General features: G+C 45.3%; 1 protein-coding gene across 8 annotated transcripts in view; it reads right to left on the bottom strand.

Annotated features, from left to right (window-relative positions):
* Positions 1–19,542, bottom strand: part of ELMO1 (engulfment and cell motility 1) — a 555,188-nt gene that overhangs the window by 37,470 nt on the left and 498,176 nt on the right. For all 8 annotated transcript variants that reach the window (XM_021079239.2, XM_021079236.2, XM_085005792.1 and 5 more), the window contains 2 exons: positions 10,475–10,638; positions 2,492–2,604 (listed from right to left, as the gene is read on the bottom strand). In XM_021079239.2, the coding sequence (XP_020934898.1) occupies positions 2,492–2,604; positions 10,475–10,638 (277 nt within the window). The remainder of the gene's footprint in view (positions 1–2,491; positions 2,605–10,474; positions 10,639–19,542) is intronic.

The raw sequence follows: 19,542 nt of genomic DNA, 5'->3' as shown, positions 1-19,542 counted from the left end.
TTATACTCTAAATGCTAATTTTTTTGTTCATTAGGTAATTCATTTTTAGAAAACTGGACAAATTTTCATATTTGGGACTAACTGTAATTATGATATCTAGCAACAGGATGATTCTAGTCGAATCTACCCGTTTCAGCCTAGAAAGGGAAGACTCGTGGTGAAGTAGACCACAACATTTAGTTAGGTTCTCTGAATTAGGTTCTGAAGGATTCGAGCTGCGCCTGAGTAGGGGCATTGGGTGGTACGTATCTATTGCCACCTCTCCCTTCTCCCCACTTCTGGGCCCTTTGCTCAATGTCAAGTAAATAAAAACTTTATAAATCACCTTTTGTGGGCAATATATCCTGAATGTTGATTTTACCAAAGGCAATGAGGGTATCAGGGCATATAATTGACCATCTGGCCAACTGAACTAACAGATCATCTGGTCCTATTCTCCCACCTAATAGATGAGAAATTGTGGCCCTGAGAGGTCTCATGTCCTGACCAAAGACCCCCAGGTGGTTACGCACAGAGCTGAGGAGCCTAGAACCAAGTGTGCTCACGGCAAGCTCATTGTTCTTTTCTATGAGATCTTCCAGAATAAAAGAGTAGCTACTCTTTCTGCTTTATTAAAGCTGTTTTCTAAGTGCTGCATTCATGACCAGCTTGCTTCCTCATAATAGCTTTAGGAAAGAGGCATTGTGGTCCCCATTTCAGATAGGGAAAGTGCCCAAGGTCACAGAGCTGGACACTTGGTCTGGCTCTAGGGCTCTTATCCTCCCTACTGCACCACACTGTCTTCTTAGAAGAGCATCTGCTTTGACAAAGATGCCCAAAGCAGAGAATGTGATCAGGAAGGGGGAGGTTAACTCATCCTTCAGTGGTCGAATGGGAGAGATGGGTTCCCTCTTCCTGACGGGATGCTGTTTCCAGTCCCAGTGGTAACTCAGCCCTTTCTTATTCTGCCCATTGTCCTCTCCTGAGGCCCAGCCTGAAGCTCATTGTCATGATTTCTCATCCTCTGGGAATGATCTACATTTTTATTCATCAAGGCAGTTCTGCCTTTGGATGTTCCTCAATATGGTTTTTTTTTTTTTTTTGCCATTTCTTGGGCCACTCCCGCGGCATATGGAAATTCCTAGGCTAGGGGTTGAATTGGAGCTGTAGCCGCCAGCCTATGCTAGAGCCACAGCAACACGGGATCCAAGCCGCGTCTGCACCCTACACCACAGCTCATGGCAATGCTGGATCCTTAACCCACTGAGCAAGGCCAGGGATCGAACCCTCAACCTCATGGTTCCTAGTTGGATTCATTAATCACTGAGCCACGATGGGAACTCCTTAAAGTTTTTTTTTTTTTTGTCTTAATATGATTTTTATTGGTTGCATTTGAAATACTTTGAATGTACTCAACATCCAGCATAAAGCATCAAAAGTAAATGGCCAGGAGGAAGGGCCCAGCATAAACATGGAGTGATGTTTGTCATTAGTGGATGAGCTCTGTGTCTGAGCAGGGCATCCACTGGGTTTCACAAATATCTGCCAGAGGTGCTCCTGGGCCATAACTGATGTTTATTCTTAGTACCGTTGCTAATGCTTGTGTTTGTTCCTGACTGATCCTCAATCCCGTCACCTCTCCCCGAGTCTTATCTCTCAGGTTTATTTTCTGACTGTCCTTTGTACGATATGAGTACCTTGGCTTTGCAATCCACAAACTGTCAAGAAAGCAAGAAAGCAATCAAGGGACTTCACTTCCTTGGCTTAGAAACAGCTGGAAATACTTTCTGCCTGTTGGAACTCGTCCAAGGGCACCCATTTTATATTGATGTTTTGGAATTAAAATTTAGAGACAAGTCATAAATCTGCCTTGCAAGATTATGAAAACTGATTCTATGTGCCGCCTTGGTTCAGTTCCTTATATCTACAAATAAAATAATTCAGACCTGGAAGAGAATCAGGATGGAGTTTTGAAAATACGTGCCAACCATGCTGAAAATTCCAAGATCCAATTCAACGGTGGGTGTCATCTCTGCTGAGAGCAGAGTGAATCATGAAAAGTCAGGGCCATGCAGGTGTTGAAGTGTAAGTCCTTGCCTTTCTGTGACTTTGGGCAAGTTACTTCGTACCTCACCGTCTTAGTTTCCCCATCTGCAAACTGGACATAATCATAGTCGCTACTCCGTAGGGTTATTGCGAGGATGAAATAAATTAATAGAAGCAAAGTGAGAGCCTGGCACATGCCAAGTTCTCAGTAATGTGAGCTGTTGTTGAACCTCTACTGGCTTGAGGCACGAAATGGCCTAGACAGCTCTTCAGGTCCATGGGTCTCCTGGTAATTCTGGACTTTGATTCTCTCTGGGTAATGCAGGGGAAGTTGAATTTACCTGGACTGGGACTCCTGTCCCTAGCAAAACATTGCATGGCCTGCCCTTAAACCAGCACCCACGCCCGTGTGATTCCCTAGGGAGCTGTTCCCCCGAGCTGGGTCTGGAGTGGCCACACACAATACCTTGCCTCCGCCGGCAGTTGAGTTTCCTGAAGCAGGTCCCTTCTACGAGGCGGTTTAGGCGTTGTTGTTTGATCAGCTCCAAGATTTCTGGCTGAATCTTCTCCTTTAGTTCCCTGTGGAAGGAGAAACACATATTCCACAGCAGGTCTTGAGAACAGCGTGTGGCTGAAAAGGCGTCATGGGCAGATGGGACAGGCGAGGACAAGTGGCATCTTTTCATGAACGTCCTGATCCCTTGTGAGTTGGTGCTTTAGAGGATTATTTATTAGGCTTCGGTGGACAGGGTTATCTGTTCTAATAACCTTGTCGAGTCTCTGACATTCACAGGACACCCACAAGAGCACCAGCCACTTCAGTGATGTTTTTCTAGACCGTCTCCCGAGAAACGTCTACTTTGGTTTTTACAAAGCCACAGATATAAATTTATGCAAAAACTCCCTGAGCTCTGCTGAGACAATGACTCTCTGGTCATATGTCCCCCCCCCCCCATGGCAGAGAAACTCCTAGACTGCACTTGTGATCTGACCAAACCTGAATGTTAGGCAACCACGCAATTACTATCCTATAGCAAACACGGCATCGGACAAACCGCAGGACCACATTCTGCTTCCAATTCTTTCACTTACAGCTGGGAACAGCACATCATCCCAGACCCTAGCCCACAGAGATAGGGATAATGAGGGGATAAATTAAGGATTATTTGTATCTTGTCTCAGGCTACGATAAGGTAATTTAGGTTTAGATCTTTACTGTGCTGTAAAGATACGATAAGAGCGTGCAAGGGGTTTTAAATCTTGTATTTGAGAGAGCAGAGTTTTTTTTATCATGTGAAATTTTATACAGCGCCCCAACATTTGAGTCTATTAAAGCTGCTGTTGTTCTAGTTGAGGGTCAATAGAGAGGGATCAGCCCTCAGAGCACTGTTGAAAGCACGGACCCAAACTAAGAAGACAGGATTTCAATTTAGGCTCTGCTCACGATTACCATTTCACGTAGCTCCTGTAAGTCTCAGTTTTCTCATCTGTAAAATGGGAATAAGAATCCTTCCTGTCCCAAAGGAGACAGTGGGGGTATAAATGAGCTAAAAGCACTGGGCAGTAAAGCAAAGTGTTACTGAATCTCCTTTCACCGGCCCAAATTACACTGGAATCAAGGCTCACATTTCATCAGCTTCAACCTTAACTCTGGGCTCACCCTGAACTGCAGGCAATACGCCTTCACGTAGTGTTCTGTTCCCATGCACGGAAGTCACGAATACTTGGTAAGGGTCTACTATGAGCCAGGTAGTGTAGCATGCAATTTTAGATCATTTAACATCCCTTCCCCTCGTTCCCTCCCAAACCCCCCATCTTTTGGGTACAGGTATTAATATCAACATTCCCATCTCACCAATGGATTAACTGCTTACAGAGGTGAAGCCTTGAATAGGGGTACAGACTCAAGTCTTTCTCATATAAACGTTTTCTACTTACACATGAGAAAGAAAAAGAATATGCGATGTGAAAGGATCTGGCCATCTAACAGGGTATTTTAGTACTCTGTGAATACATATTTGGACCTTGTCTTCAAACACCCTATCATTTGAAACTGTTCCAACTGACCACTTATAAAGCCTAACGCGGAGATTCAGCCCTAATAGCAGAGCTCAGTGCATCTGCTTTACTTGCATTTGCTTTTCCAGAGCAGGTCTCCCAGGGTCTCATCTCAGGCTTTCAGATCACTGCAACTACCTATTATCAGCATTCAGCTTTGGTACAACGGACTCAGCAAATTGCAGCTTTGATGAACCCTGATCTGAATGGAGAAGAAGGTGGGGGAATTGCCAGGGCAGTCCCACAGGACAATCAATCACCACTCTTGACTCCCCAGTTGGGGCAACGTGGCGGAGAAATCATGGGAGAGAATCTGGGGATGTCATCAATTCTTAGGTTAGCGATGAATCTTTAAATAATAGTTTTACTAGGCTCAATCTGTGTTATTAAAATGGAGATGAAGCTGCAGAGGTGAGCTGGAGGAAATAACTGAAAGAACTTCTGGGTAAATTTAATTGATGGTATATAACTTTTAGTGTAAGACCCAGATGCGCTCGTCATGACACATTCCATTATGGACCATCTTTGGGGACAGACTATCAGAATAAGTGGATCTGCTGCTATAAGAGTTATCCTTTTCTTGTTATGAACCCCAAAGGACTCCAAAACATGATTGGGCACGGAGGGAAATGAAAGAGCTCCCCCCGCCCCCCGATTGACTTCCTCTTCTTTCTCTGCAAATGGACTCTGTAGCTACAAAATCAACTTCTATTAGGAAAACGTAGGTAATCCCTACATGATGTCTCTGTGACTGAGATGTGACCTCTGGGCTAATCCAGGTAATAACCATGGGCTGGAATCGGGTTTTGAAATTCTCAGTTTGGAGCCAGTGAGGCCAAGGTCATGGGTTCACTGGCTTTGCTTTGATAAATGTTCCCCTCATTCTATCTAAAAGCCTTACGAATAAATAAAGGGAGGGAGATTAAAGGAGATAGAATAAATGAGTGTGTGGAGAGCAATTCAAAGTCTAGCCCTGTTTCTGGGAGAGAATTCCAAGTCCAGGCCCAGTGGGGCCAGTGCCATGTGCAGAGGACAGACACGGCAGCATCAGACTGGCGGGTCCTGGACCTGGGTCAGCCCTGCTGCGCTGTTACCTGGCGTTCATGTAGAACAAAGGTTGGCAAACTTTTTTCTGTAAAAGGTCAGATGGTAAATATTTCAGTTTTGTGGGACAGCCATTCCGTTGCAGCTACTCAACTCTGCCATGGTGGGTGAAAACCGCCAACATGATGTAACCAAGGGAGCAGGACTGTGTTCCCATAAATCCCTAGTGACAAAAACGAGTTGTGGCCTGGATTTGGCCTAAGAGCTATAGTTTGCCGATCCTGGATCTACAAAGGCTCTGGGGAGACTTTGGGCTGAGTGATAGAGTCTGTTTCATGGACATTGATCTGTTTCTCACTGTCTCACCCCAGGGTCCCCAAGGTCAATCTTTGCACCTCTGCTGGTCTTTATATTATAGAGTCATGGCTTTAAATACCAACTTTCTGCTGGCAACTTCCAAATTTATAGTTCCAACCTAGATCTCTTGGCCGAACTCCAAACTCATCAATCCAGCTGCCTCTCTGGGTGTCTCAAACTTGACATGCCCACAGCTGAGCTCCTGAGCCCCTCATCCAAACCTGCTCTACCCACTCTGCCCTTTAGTTGTTCAGGCCCCAAACCTTGCGTTCATCCTTCTCTTACACCCACATCTAATCAATCAGGAAATACCTTTGCTTCTTATCTTCAAAATCTTTCTGCTCTCTAGTAGAGACTCTGATCGCTGCTCAGTAGCTCCTGCTTGGATTATTGGAATAACTCCCTCACTGATCTCCCTGCTTCTGAACTTGCCTCCCTGGAGTCTTTTCCCAATACAGCAGCAAGAGAGATCATTAAAAACCCAAGTCAGGAGTTCCTGCTGTGGCTCGGCAGGTTAAGAACCCAATTAGTATCTATGAGGAAGTGGGTTGGATCCCTGGCCTTACCCAGTGGGTTAAGGATCCAGCATTGCCACAGAGGCAGCTTGGATTCTGTGTTGCTGTGGCTGGGGCTGTGGCCAGCAGCTACAGCTCCAATTCGACCCCTGGCCCAGGAGTTTCCATATGCTGCAAGTGTGACACCCCCCAAAAAGACCAAAAAATAACCCCCCAAACCCCAAAACCCCAAGTCAGAGCACATCAGCTCCCTACTCAAAACCCTCCAATGACTCCCCAGCAAGGCCCGGTGTATTCAGGCTCCCAGCCACCTTTCTGGCCAGGCCTCCTATTGCTTATTCTGCCCCACTTGCCTCCTTGTTATTTATTGAGCACCCAGACCTACTCTGACCTCAGGGCCTTTGCACTGGTGATTCCCTCTGCTGGAAATCCTTTCTCCCAAATACACACCTAACCTGCCCCCTTAGTCCCTGACACATCTTTACACGCATGTCCCCACCCCAACTAGAGAGATCTACTCCTATCCCTTGGTTTAAAATTGCAAACTCTCCATTTCCCTAATCTTGCTTTGTATTTTCTGAATCCTTTTTCAGCATGCTATAGTCTTATGTACCATGTTTATCATCTCTTTCTCCCTACTGAAACGTGATCACTACAAGCTGAGGACTGTGTATTCTTCCCTGCTGAATCACCAAAACATAGAACAGTGCCTGGCAAGCAGCAGGCACTTGATAAGTATTTGTCAAACGCACGGAACCCTGGCATTTGCTACGAGAGCTGTGAGCAAAGCTCGTGGCCAGTCTTCAGCAAGGACGAACACTGGTAGGATAGGCATTAGCTTCATTCCTGGCTCTGTCTGCTTTTACTTTTTCTTTCTCTCCTACTTTCACTGTACATTCTGAAATAAGATGAGGTATAAACAAATGCACTCGCAGCATCAATTTTGCCATTTACATATTGACAGTCTGTCAGCGTGTTAAACCCTGGCTGTCGGCTCCTAATACGAGCGACTGTCTCTCTGAGTGGATGTTATGTGTGGGGCATATGCTAAGTGCTTTTCAGGCACTGCTTCACTGAGTCCTCCTAATAACCCAACCATGCAGACACTTTCATCATCTTTAGACATGAGAAAAACAGGTCTAGGATGGGTGACAGAACTTGACAAAAGAGCCCACATTTGCAAGCGGTGGCCTTGGAATCTGAGCCCAGGCCCGTCAGCTCCCGAGTCGGGCTTTTTTACATTTTGCTACTCTGCCTCACTGGTGTGTGTCCCTGCAGCTCCCCTGCCCCCAACAATAGGTAAATGACCTATGTGGGGACTGTTCGAGCTTTTTGTTCTTGCTCTTTTTCTTTTTCCCCCCCCCATTTTTGGCTGCCCCGTGGCATATGGATTTCCCAGGCCTGAGATCAGATCCAAGCCGCAGTCACAACCTAAGCCACAGCCGGATACTTCACCCACAAGGTGGGGCCAGGGATCGAACCTGCATCCCAGTGCTCCCAAGATGCTGCTGATCCTACTGTGCCACAGCGGAACTCCTGTTCAAGCTTTTTATATCCATTAACTCAGATTAATTGTGTAGATGGACTTATCTTCCCTGTAAAGGCTCCTTAAGCAGAAAATAACAAATACCTCCTTCTGAAACAATTAGTTAAGAGCTAAGACATAAAACACAGCTGCTTCATCCCACTGAGTACACAGTCTCCCAAAACATTTGTTCACACGGAGTGTGCACTTTTCTTCTCAGGAAATATAAACATTTTATAAAAACGAGAGGCGTGCCTCGAAGGGTCTTCGTGGTGCTGAGAGCTGCCTCCGTGCTGTGTGCAGCAGCCAGGCGAGGGGGCAAGGGTGGCCAGCGGGGTTCCTCACGCACCAGCCATCAAGCCTCAACCATGTCACTGTCCCTGTCTGCAAAAGGAAAAGCTTGAGCGGAATGACCTTAGAGGTGCTTTTCACTTCTATAATTGGAACATCCTAACCTCCGAGCTTCGGTTAGATGCGTCTCCTGTGTGCTCTTGTGACAACCCACCCATCTGTGCATCCTCCTACCGGGCACTGAGCACAGTCTCTGATAACCCCTCCAAACCCCAGCTTTAAAGCCGGGCACAGAGGAGGCAGACTGAGGGTCTCTGGGTCTCTGCCTGTCCCAGCACCTCGAGCTGAGCCTGGCAGGTGGGAGTTACTCCATGCATATTAGATCAACGAATGAATAAATGTTGTGAGCCACATGGGACATCCAGGATAAATGAATGAATAAACGAATGAATGAAATCAATCACAACATGGTCTATGCCTTTTCTTTGTTGACTTGGGTTGATTTTGTGAGCCACTGTGGAGCATTTAAACTTCATCCAACCCCACAGTGAGGTCTTGTCTAGTGGATCATTCTAAAAGAGCATCCCTGGAGAAGAAGCCGGAAGCTGATATCCTCCTGCCTGTTTCAGGGGCCAGAATAATGACCCGGCTGGTTCATGGTCTCCCCCCTTAAACACTACAGCTCTGACAAGTCTTTACAACTTTACTGCAATAGTGTCCAGAGGTCAGTGGACCGTGGTCCTTTCAGTCCTATGGCCTAGTGATGAGACCAAAGTTACATACATATAGGAGATTTCTTTTATATTTGCATTGTTTCTCTCTGCTTAATAAGCGTAAAGGTCAGAGCTTCTTATCATAAAGGGAAAAGAAACTTCAGAATGTCACAGGCAGAGCCTTGGGAAGAAAAGCTATGAAGCCAAAGCAGGAGCAAAGTGTTCATACTTGACAAGCAGTTAACATTCTTACTTGGAACAAAGTCATGGTCAGACATTAATTTAGAATCACTTGGCTTTCACTGAAGTGGTTCCTCAAGTCTCCCTTTAGGTTCTGAGAATTGTTGTCAAAAGCGTAATGAAATCTCCCGGTGTTCACACATCCCCTGAAACAGACATTATGAAATCTATAGGCCCCGGGGGGCGGGGGCAAGGTGCCACTGTCCCTCTTTGCAAGAGAGAAACTGCATCGCCGAGGAGTCGGTCATGTCGTCAAAGTTCTCTCTGCTTGATATTTGGGGCTGTTCCCTTCTTTTAGCCCCACTGTTGTTTCTCGTTCCAGTTGCCCTCGGCCAAGTGCAGGTATGGCTTAGGTTTTATGTAGATGCAAGCCAAAGACCCTCAGGAAGCATCTCCCCTCCCTGCTGCCTAACCTCATCCCCACTAAAGCCTGCAGTTTCTAATGGTGCTTCTTAAGGCTTGAAAACCAGCACAAAAGAGATGTGTAGCTTGCCTATGGTTTTTTCAGATCTGTGCACTTTTTAAAACGCCACCTTAGTCTTACACTTGGCAAAGGAGCTCTGCTAGGGTACATGAAGAATCGGCTAAGGATCAGTTGGCTGGAGTTCAAGTCCTGGCTCCTCTACCTGCCAACAAGGTCCTCCCTTCTCTAGACTATATCCTGGTCCTCAAGTAGGAGTAAGACTTGCCTCTCTCACACTGGTGGGAAGAAATGATTTAGCGTAGGGAGGGGCTTTGCAAACTGCCGAGCATTAAACACGTCAAATATATAAGAGCAAGAAACAGAGAGGAAGAGAGAAAAAGAATTAGGAAAGAATCAGGTTTAAGATGAGCTTCATGACACCTATGATGGCTTCATAGAAAAGCTCAGAAGAAGCTGTGTCCAGTCTTCCAAGGGAGACTAAGAATGAATACCCAACACTTTCCTTTTCCCAAACCCTGTTTCCTATTTCCTTCCCTATACATTAGAAAGGCAACAAAACTGACCTACCATGTAGAACAGGGCAAGCAAAGATAGACCAGTATGAAGAAAAGAGGAGGCAAACAAAATAGTCTAAAACAATCTTCATCTTCAAGGTCTAAAACATCTTAAAGATGGAGATACATGAAATCACACAACTGTTGCAAGTGCATGTGACACAAAATCCTATTAAAAAAAAAAAAAAAAGGAGCCCCCTGATTCTTCATCTTAGGCCTGTGGGTATGAGGTGTTCTGACACGAAGCAGAGCCAACAGAGCAGAGAGAAAAATGGGTCTTTCTCTTCCTCTCAAGCTCTCCCTCCCTCCCACCATGTTTCAGTGTTCCCATTGCTTTAATTACTGGTAGGTCTTACTCTGGCTGGGGCGGAACATCTTGCCACTCAAGGGTACCTACATGGATTATAGCTTCATGGGCAAAACTGGGCAAAGTGCCCTAAGTATTAGAAAAGTTTCCAAACTTTTCAGCTGAAATCCTGAGAGGACTCGTCAGTAACTAGGTCACTTCTTAATTTAGATCCTTCCACCAGCATCTGTCCCTACCACCCCCCCCAGCCTACCCCTACCCAGCCTACTTCAAGGAACTGCTGAGACTTCAGGAACTGAATAGAGATCTTTTGTTGGCCCTTCTGTCAAGAGCTCACACCACAGCCCTGCTGTGTGATAGCCTTTATTCTAGAAATGGTGTGTCAGAGTCTTTGAGGAGCTAGAGGTCAGAGGTAACTTACAAAATTGGGCGAGACTGGAAATCTTCCTGGTTCATCCTCTCAGACTGGCGGATTTTCAGGATCTCGGTGTAGCTCAGGTTCTGCAGTTTGCTCTTGAACTGGTCCAGGGAGCTAGGCTTGGTTGTAAGAGCTCTCATAACCTGCTCCTTCACCACCTGCATTACCTGTGAGATGAAAGGAAGACCATAACTTTCCTGGGGATCGATCTTGCCATTCAGAAAAGTCTTCCACAGATGAGCCCCTTCCTAGTTCCCTGATCCCCTTTACAGGCACTCTCAGCCCAGACTCTGAGTGTGTTTTTCCAAAGAGTCAACTACCATGATGTACAGCTTCCATTTTTTTCCTGTACCACTGGAACCGCAAGGAAGGAGGTTGATTGACCAACTTTGAACTGACTTGGGGGGTGGGAATGGAGAAGGAGAGGTGGAAGGATACAGACATCACCATATTATGTGACTGTATACACTGTGAACTCAAGAACGAAAGAAGTCCAAGCAACAGCTAGAAGTCTGCACAATCATTGTTTTTTTCCAGGAGAAAATTGCTGAGACACAATTAACCATGGAAGTTTGGCTGGCACTGGATCAAATGAATGTGAAATAATACCCACACCCGCCCCTCTCAGATTGCTTTCCCAGTAGTTAAGGCTTGAGTGTTCATGCAAATGATGTATTTGGAAATGTGCATGCGGTATTGCCTTTTTGAGCCAGGCACTAAAAAAAGAGGTCTACTGAATTAGGACAGACATATCCCGTTGGAAGCTTCAAGAAAAAAGAATATGGTAATTTGCTGCTCAGGACAGGTCCAGCTCATAAGGAGGCAATTAACCATCGCCTCTATTAATGTGGAATCATCTTCATCAGAATATATGGAGCAGGAAGAGAGAAGAAAACAGAAGCATCCAAGAGACTTGACGTAAATTCACTGCATCTTTTTTTTAATCCTCCGTTACAGTTGAGAACAGTGGCTACCTTTGATAACATACCTACTATGTGCCAGATACTATGGAAGGTGCTTTATGTATAATCCTTCTCTTAATCCACTCAAATCCGTGAGATAGATGTTATCATCATTTCATTTCCAGATGAAGAAACCGAGGCTTTGAGACATTAACTAGTTCAAAATGATATAACTAATTGGCAGATGGTTGAGCTGGGATTTGAATCTAGGACTGTAAATGTACTATGCCACCCCCCCCCATTTTGGGGGTCTTTTGCAACTTAAAAATAAGAGCATATCATAAATGGGCCTCAACTATGTGGTAGATTCTGTGCCAGGCACTTGGCTGTTCACCCCCTCTTTAATCCTCTTTCGAATACAGTAGAGTCAGTGTTGTTACCACTGTTTTAAAGATAAGAAACCAGAGACCATGAAGAATTGAGCATTTGTCCAAAGTCACACTTATCTGGTTGAATTCTATGACACTAGTGTGGTGGACACAGCATCCACTGGGTGTTGAACAGCCCTGGGGTACCGTCTATAATGTCACTATGAATGTGATCTTAGTACTCTCCTTATGACTTCTAATCAGTTGTTCATTCAATAGTTCACACACAGTGGATACTCAGTAATTGCTCACTGACCAAAATGCCATTTTCACGAAATGTTAGTGTAACATAAGTAACAATTTTACAGCATGGGGAAGACCAGCAAACCAGAACTTCCAAACCTGCCTGACTGCCACGTGATGGGAAAATCACACCACTTCAGGAAATATTATGCACCTGACATGTCCCAACACTTTTTTTTTGGTCTTTTTAGGCATGGGTTCCCAGGCTAGGGGTTCCCAGGCTAGGGGTTGAATCAGAGCTGTAGCCACCAGCCAATGCCACAGCGACAGCAATGCCAGATTTGAGCCGCATCTGTGACCTGCACCACAGCTCAGAGCAACGCCGGATCCTTAACCCACTGAGTGAGGTCAGGGGTTGAACCTGCGTCCTCATGGATGCTAGTAAAATTTGTTTCCACTGAGCCATGAGGGGAACTCCTTTTCTTTTTTCTTTTTTGTCCCCCCAACACTTGACAGCCACTTGCACTTGCTGAGCTCTGTTTAATGGCACTGCCCCTCTCTGATGGTGCAGGTTGCTTTCTCCAAGCATATGTCTCTCCTACAGCTGTCCTGTCCACATAAAGACGTGTCCAGTGATCTGCTTGGGTCTTAGAGGACGCTGGGAGGCAGAACAAGAAAGTGAATCCTTTTTGGTAGCAAAACTAAACATGTCTTCAGAAAAACCTGGACATCCATGAAGGAAACCCACAAGCCATGAGTCCCCTCTGCTCAGGATGCCTCACACTTCAGTCATCTGCATATGCATGGTTTGCAATGCCCTTGTCCAACCAGGGATCCCATGTCAACTGCTATTTCCTTTAATCGTTTGAACATGGCTGAGCCAAGGGTAAGATGAGTCATAGGTGGCCGGGAGAGAGTGACATAAACCCTCATTTGTCCTTATACACTTCTGACTTTTAGGAGTCCATGTCCAAAGTAAGAAGACCCTCTACTAAGTAACAGATTTGCATTTCATAGGGGGTGTTTGGGAAGTAATATCTTATCACAACAAAATGAACCTAATGGCAGGAATATTGGGAAACTATAGAAGACAATTGGAAGGATGACAGATCTGTATCATCTACTTACGGATCTGCTCTATCCAGTAGGCACCACTGTTCTCAGAGGACCTATGTGCCACGCTTCACTGTGAAGAAGTGGCTGTTGGTAACAACAGTGGTGTCGAAGCACGAAGGCAACTGTCCTCCAGACCTGGAGTCATGGGAGTTTCTACAGCCATGGCTGGGATGCTCCCTTCAGCACAATTCAACTGGTTATGAGCTTACCAGAAAGCAGACTGTATTGGTAGAAGTTCTTAATAAAAATGTACTTGAAAAGCATTATTTGTGAGGCTAGCATAACAAAGCGCTCTCTATACTGGGTGAGGCGCTAGGAGCTTGAAGATGAATAAGATATGGACCTTGCTTTCCGTGAACTATGGGTCTAGTAAGAAAGCCAGAATGGGCAAAGCTCATGACAGCAGAAGTGAGGACGAGACAGAGCAGACAGGCTGATGAACTTTGTTGGCAAGTGGAAAGGCATTTATTACGGATTTTACAAGAAGAAAGGTCGTTCCTTGGTGTGGAAATGGGTGAATAATCTGGAAGCTACCACACCTCAGCTGCTTGGAACCGGGGCGGCATCTGAACTAGAACCAGTTACCTAAACACTGTTTCATGCCCCCAAGGCAACAGCATAGAGGACATTTTCCAGTTGACCTTCCACTTGACCTGCTTCTTTTTTCACTCAGGCAAAATGCTAAATTTGGGATCTTTGGCAAATTTTGAAATTGTGACCATCTCACATCAAGCAGTCTAGATAGTGGTTACATTTGGTCAAAGCTGAATTATAATGCTTTGCAGTTTAATGTGAGAGGCACCACAGGATCTGCCCCTTTCTCCATGTAGAGAAACTCAGAATTGAGCCAAGGAGATAATTACCATCTCTCAATATTATCTGACCTTCTGCTGGAAGGCAGGACATGTAAGAGAGACAAAGAGACAGCGTTTAGAATACCAAAATGAAGAAGCAATTTTAAAATAGAATCAGGTTTAAAGCTGATTTTAAAGGAGAGTTTTAGAGATATCTCCACTTCTCTCATTTTATAGACAAGAAAACCAAAGCTCAGAGGGCCAGGTGATTCCCCTACATCAGGTGTTTTTTAAGGGGCTCTCAGAGATGCCAGCCCCTACATGAGCCTAGACACAGCAATCATGCTGGTAGGTGGGCATGCATCATGAACTGACCAATCAGCATCCTGCCCAGACTCATGACCTGACTTGAGGCAGAGCTGAAGCATACTCTTTCCTCACAAATTGAGACCTGTAAGACTGTCCCTGCTAGTAGAATCAGACCAAAGATAGAGAGAAGTGTGTGTGTGTGTGTGTGTGTGTGTGTGTACAAGAGAGATGTGTTAATAGTAGTGAAGCCATATTCAACCATAAAATCAGTTCAACCCTGACATTTGGTGGTTTGGTTTCATAAGCCTTTTTTAGGGCTGCACCAGCAGCATATGGAAGTTCCCAGGCTAGGCGTCAAATCGCAGCTACAGCTGCCAGCCACAGCCACAGCAATGTAGGATCCTTAACCCATTGACCAAGGCCAGGGATCGAACCCGCATCCTCATGGATACTCGTTGTGTTTGTTACCACTGAACCATCATGGGAACCCCAACCCTTTTTTATTTTCTTAAAATGCTTTGAATGGGATTCTTGCCACTTGCAACCAAAGATCCTAATGCATATGTACAATGAATTCGAAAAGGAGTACCAGCTTATGTGGCTGAGGTGGCCCAGACTGGAGAGAAATAAGGAAACTGAATAGAAACAACAAAGTGTAACTTTAAAAAAATCAGCTTCACAGAGTTCCCACTGTGGCGCAGTGGTTAACGAATCCGACTAGAAACCATGAGGTTGCGGGTTCGATCCCTGGCCTTGTTCAGTGGGTTAAGGATCCGGCGTTGCCATGAGCTGTGGTGTAGGTCGCAGACGTGGCTCAGATCCAGCGTTGCTGTGGCTCTGGCGTAGGCTGGCAGCTACAGCTCCGATTCGACCCCTAGCCTGGGAACCTCCATACGCCGTGAGAGCGGCCCAAGAAATGGTAAAAAGACAAAAAAAACAAAAAACAAAAAAAAACTTAGCTTCATGTATATGCTCACGGTTGTACTTTTTCATGGAAAGGATAATCCCTTATGTAAGCATAGAAAACTCTTCAGCTCCTACTTATGGCTTATGCTTGAAATCCCCTGCTAGAGTTCCATTTCTCTAACTTAAGACTTTGATCCCCACTAGATGTAAGCATCCGTAAGTGGAAAAATACTTTAAATTCCCAACAATCACTCACACTTCAGTTGGAAGAAAATACAGCCCATTTCTTAAGAGTAGGTTGAGGAGTATAGGAAGAAGAGGTCTCGAGGGTACTGGTCCCAGGGCGCGGGATGCAAATGGCAGGAACATAGCAGGAAACAGGTCGGTGCAGCCAAGACTGGTTTTGCTCTCCCTTCACAGGTTTGCTTGGCACTGATGACCATGGACTTTTTTCCCCCCATTTTTAAAAGTTGTATTGAAGTATAGTTGATTTACAATGTTGCGATACTTTCTGCTGTACAACAAAGTGGTTCAGTTACTCATGTACACATCCATTCTCTTTCAGATTCTTCTCCCACATGGATTATCACAGAATACCACATGGATTATCCTTGTGCTACAATTAGGTCCTCATTGGTCAATCGTTTCATATACCTCAGTGTGCATATGCCAGTCCCAAACCCCAGTCAATACTCCCTCACCTGTCCCCTTTGGTAACTGTAAGTTTTTCAAAGTCTGTGAGTCTGTTTCTGTTCTGCAAATAAGTTCATTTATATCCTTTTTTATATTCCACATGTAAATGATATCATATGATATTGGTCTTTCACTGCCTAACTTCACTTAGTATGACAAGCTCTAGGTCCATAATGCTGCAAATGGCATTATTTCATTCTTTTATGGCTGAATAATATTCTATTGCATACATGTACCACATCCTACCATTGACTTTTGCTCTACAGTCACTCTGTGTGCCAAGGACAATGACCCCAGTGATGGATGTCATTTTTTTTAGGAAGGGACAAAGCAGTTAAGTCAAATAGTCTTGTATTCCTTTACAATGTAGCTTCCATAAAGACTAGAATTAATGGCATAAACTCTCTGTTAATGCTCTATGTGTGCAATTTAAATCAAGACACTCACAACCACCATTCTTAACTCTGTCTTTTTTGGAAAATATCATGCCTTTAATCATTGAAAAACCCACAGACGGTGCTGCAGAGGAATCAGCAAATCAATGAACTTAAAAATTCTCCATCACAACATGGGCTTCGCAATGGACATCAAAGAAAACATGCTCTTTGAATCTGCATTTGGTATTGACTGATTCTTTAATCAAGGTCTGAACCATGCCTGTGATGTGTTTCTACAATTTTCCCAGCACATGTTAAGAATAGTGTCACATGTTAGAAAAGAGGTAGGGGTCCCACAGGACACCTGTACATCAAATGGAGAACACCTTTTGGCTCTTTCGAAGACTGGCTTAAAGGTGTAAGTGCTGGGGATCCCTGAATGGAATCAAATTGTCTGGTGGTCTACGGGTGCTCTGGTTTTGTCGTTGTTAATTGAAAGGTGCTCCTGATCCCTGGAGCCTCCATGCTCCTGGTCCCATCCCCTCTTGGACCCTGCCTTTAGAGGCACACCTTTATCTAGCATCATTCATCTATTCACTCAGCAACTGTTTTTGAGTACCTACAATGTGCAAGACACTGTGCATGAGTGTGTGCGCTGAATGAGCTCCCGGTCCAAGAAAATGAAAGACTTGCACACACCTGCCTCCCTCGAGAGAGGAAGTGGTGTCACGGTGGAGCAAGGGCAAGGTGTTCATTCCCCAAATATTTTCCAAGTCCCCCTCAAGTGCCAGAGGGCTGAGGGTGCAGCACAGGGACTTGGGCTGGGACTGAAGGAGAGAAAGGATGTAGGCATGATAAGATGCAGGGAAGGAGTCTGTCTTAGTGGAAGAACCAGCACAAGCCAAGGCTCGGAGGGAGGAGCTCTGGGTGGAGAAGAGAGGATGGCGGATTCGTTTAGTTGGAGAAACGAGGTGGGGCTGCGAGGTAGGGCTTTGCTGGGCCAAGATGAAAAATTTGGATATTTTCTTCTGCGGCTAGTGATAAATCACTAGAGGATTTTTTTTGGGGGGGTATGATGGAATACATAATATAAAGTATGTTGGGACACAGACAAAGGAATCTTTATTCCTGGTCCAGTTGGGGAAAGGAAGGAAGACAGCAAAGTCTACATGGCTGAGACAAAATTGTTGCTGGGACTTGAAGGGTGAATGGAGGTTAGGAGGGGAAGGAGAGGAAAGGGGGTCCAGGCAGAGGGACCAGCAAGAGCAAAGGCAGGAGGCAGGCAGCATATGCTTCAGACATACAGAAAAGATGCTTTTGGAGTCCACGCTAACAGTGTTTGGCAAACACAGGGGTACCGGTTGCAGGAGAGGTCCACAGCCTTTAGGGATCAACAAACCCGATTTTGAAGCCAGGCCGTGGACGATCTCAAGACACTCCATCCCTCCCAGGCTCATTTCCCTTATCTATAAACTCAGAGAACGAATCGTTTAGGACTCATCAGGTTATTATTAATGAGATAAAGCCTAATACCCTTTGTGGTACACTGTAGATGTTTTTCAAACTCGTGTTCCTCTTCTTAAGCCTTCCTTTGCTCACTGTAAAGGGAAAGTAATAGTACAGAGTTCACAGGGTGGTTGTAAAACCTAAACAAGATATTACATGTGGAGCACCTGATACAGGAAAAGGAACATACAAGATTCACAACAAATGTGAGTTCCCTTCCCTTCCGAGAGAGAAATTATGTCAGAGGTGTCTCCTGCTAAAAATATACTTGATGGGCTATTCCCAGGCCACATCTGTGCCCTCTGGGAACTGGCTAGAAATTCAATTGCTCCAGCCCACCCCAGACCCACTGAATCAGAAACTCCAGGAGTGGGCCTGAGAGTCAGGGTTTCAACAGCCCCTCCAGGTGGTTCTGATGCCTCCTTTGATCTGAGCAGACACCCAGCACCACTTCTGAGCCTTTACTGGGGCTTCCACAGCAATTCTTGTCCTATCACTCTAACAGCAGTTAAGTTAGTGACTGGTGTACCATCTGTAAGTCCCTGGAGAGCCGGCACTTGTTTCTTACTTGTATTATGGCCCATGGCACTTAATAGAGTCTCTTCCAGACTGTGATAATGATTGATAATGATCAAGACCGAAGATTCTTAGGCTCCTCCCTTTCATCTGCAGACTTAAACAAACTCATTCTTAACAGAATTGTAAGACTTTTAACATGGTTTTCAAAGAGCGCTTTCACACAGCCTAAAGAATAATGCCTATGGCTTTGAGATGGGGTCTCAGGGTTCCAGAGGTCATTCAGGGCTTCCTTCCAGGGCTGATCTGAAGCCAAGTGGAGGGTTTCTGGAGAAGTCACAGCAGTATAGCCTTGAAGGGGGGTGGGGGTCAGCGCTTACAAAAAGTACATTTTCCCAACCAGTGGTGTCCTCATTAAATAGACTTATCTTCATAATGAAGAGAAAAGGTTGTCTCAGGAAAGACAGATGCCAACACAGCCCAGCTTTAAAATAATTGGTGGGGGAGAGTTTTCACTGCTGGGCTTTAGGACAGGACTATTTTTCTTCCTAGAAATGTCTTTTTTTTTTTTTTTTTTTTTTTTTTGGTCTTTGTAGGACCGCACCCTTAGCACACAGAGGCTAGGGGTCAAATGGGAGCCGTAGCCATGGGCCTACACCACAGCCACAGCAACACAGGATCTGAGCTGTGTCTGTGACCTACGCCACAGCTCACAGCAATGCTGGATCCTTAACTCACTGTGCTGGGCCAGGGATTGAACCTTCATCCTCAGGGATGCTAGTCAGATTTGTTTTTGCTGAGCCACGACAGGAACCCCATTAGAAACTTCCTTTATACAACACAAAATGACAGAAGCCTTGCGAGGACCCCAGATTTGGAAGGATTATGCCTGGAGTGGGGTCTGTGGGCAGGAAGACCCCAAGTACTCATGTGTAGGCAGGATAACTTCCTGGAGACTGGGGGGCGGGTCACTTTAGGGGGTGACCCTCCCAGGTTAGAATGTGGGAAGAAGTGGCTTTGCTCAGAAAAAGTATGAGAAGTTAAGGTAAAAGCTGGTGATTTACATGGCAGGGACAATTATTCACCCAGATGTCGGCTGTTGATCCTCCCCTGTCCGCAGGCTTTAAAATTAGGACAGCTTCTGTGAGCTAAAGTTGGTTTTACGCTGTGGTTTTGCCCCAGCTGGGGAGTGGACTGCCTAAGCCAGTCCATAAGAACAAGAGTTTTTGCTGAGTATAGTCAAGTGTACTCAATGAAGGAAAGGAAAAAAATAAAACTGCTGTCTGGGCTGAGGGAGCTGCATTTAAATTTTCTGTATTTATCTGGGGCAGTGTGGCATAG

This window comes from Sus scrofa, chromosome 18 (assembly GCF_054392235.1).
Source record: "Sus scrofa isolate SSC_HxYL_T2T_F1_AM1 chromosome 18, Sscrofa_HxYL_maternal_Yorkshire_Landrace_v2.0, whole genome shotgun sequence".
Taxonomy (NCBI): domain Eukaryota; kingdom Metazoa; phylum Chordata; class Mammalia; order Artiodactyla; family Suidae; genus Sus; species Sus scrofa.
The sequence above is the reverse complement of the archived record's forward strand: the minus strand, read 5'-3'. Positions and strand labels throughout refer to the sequence as shown.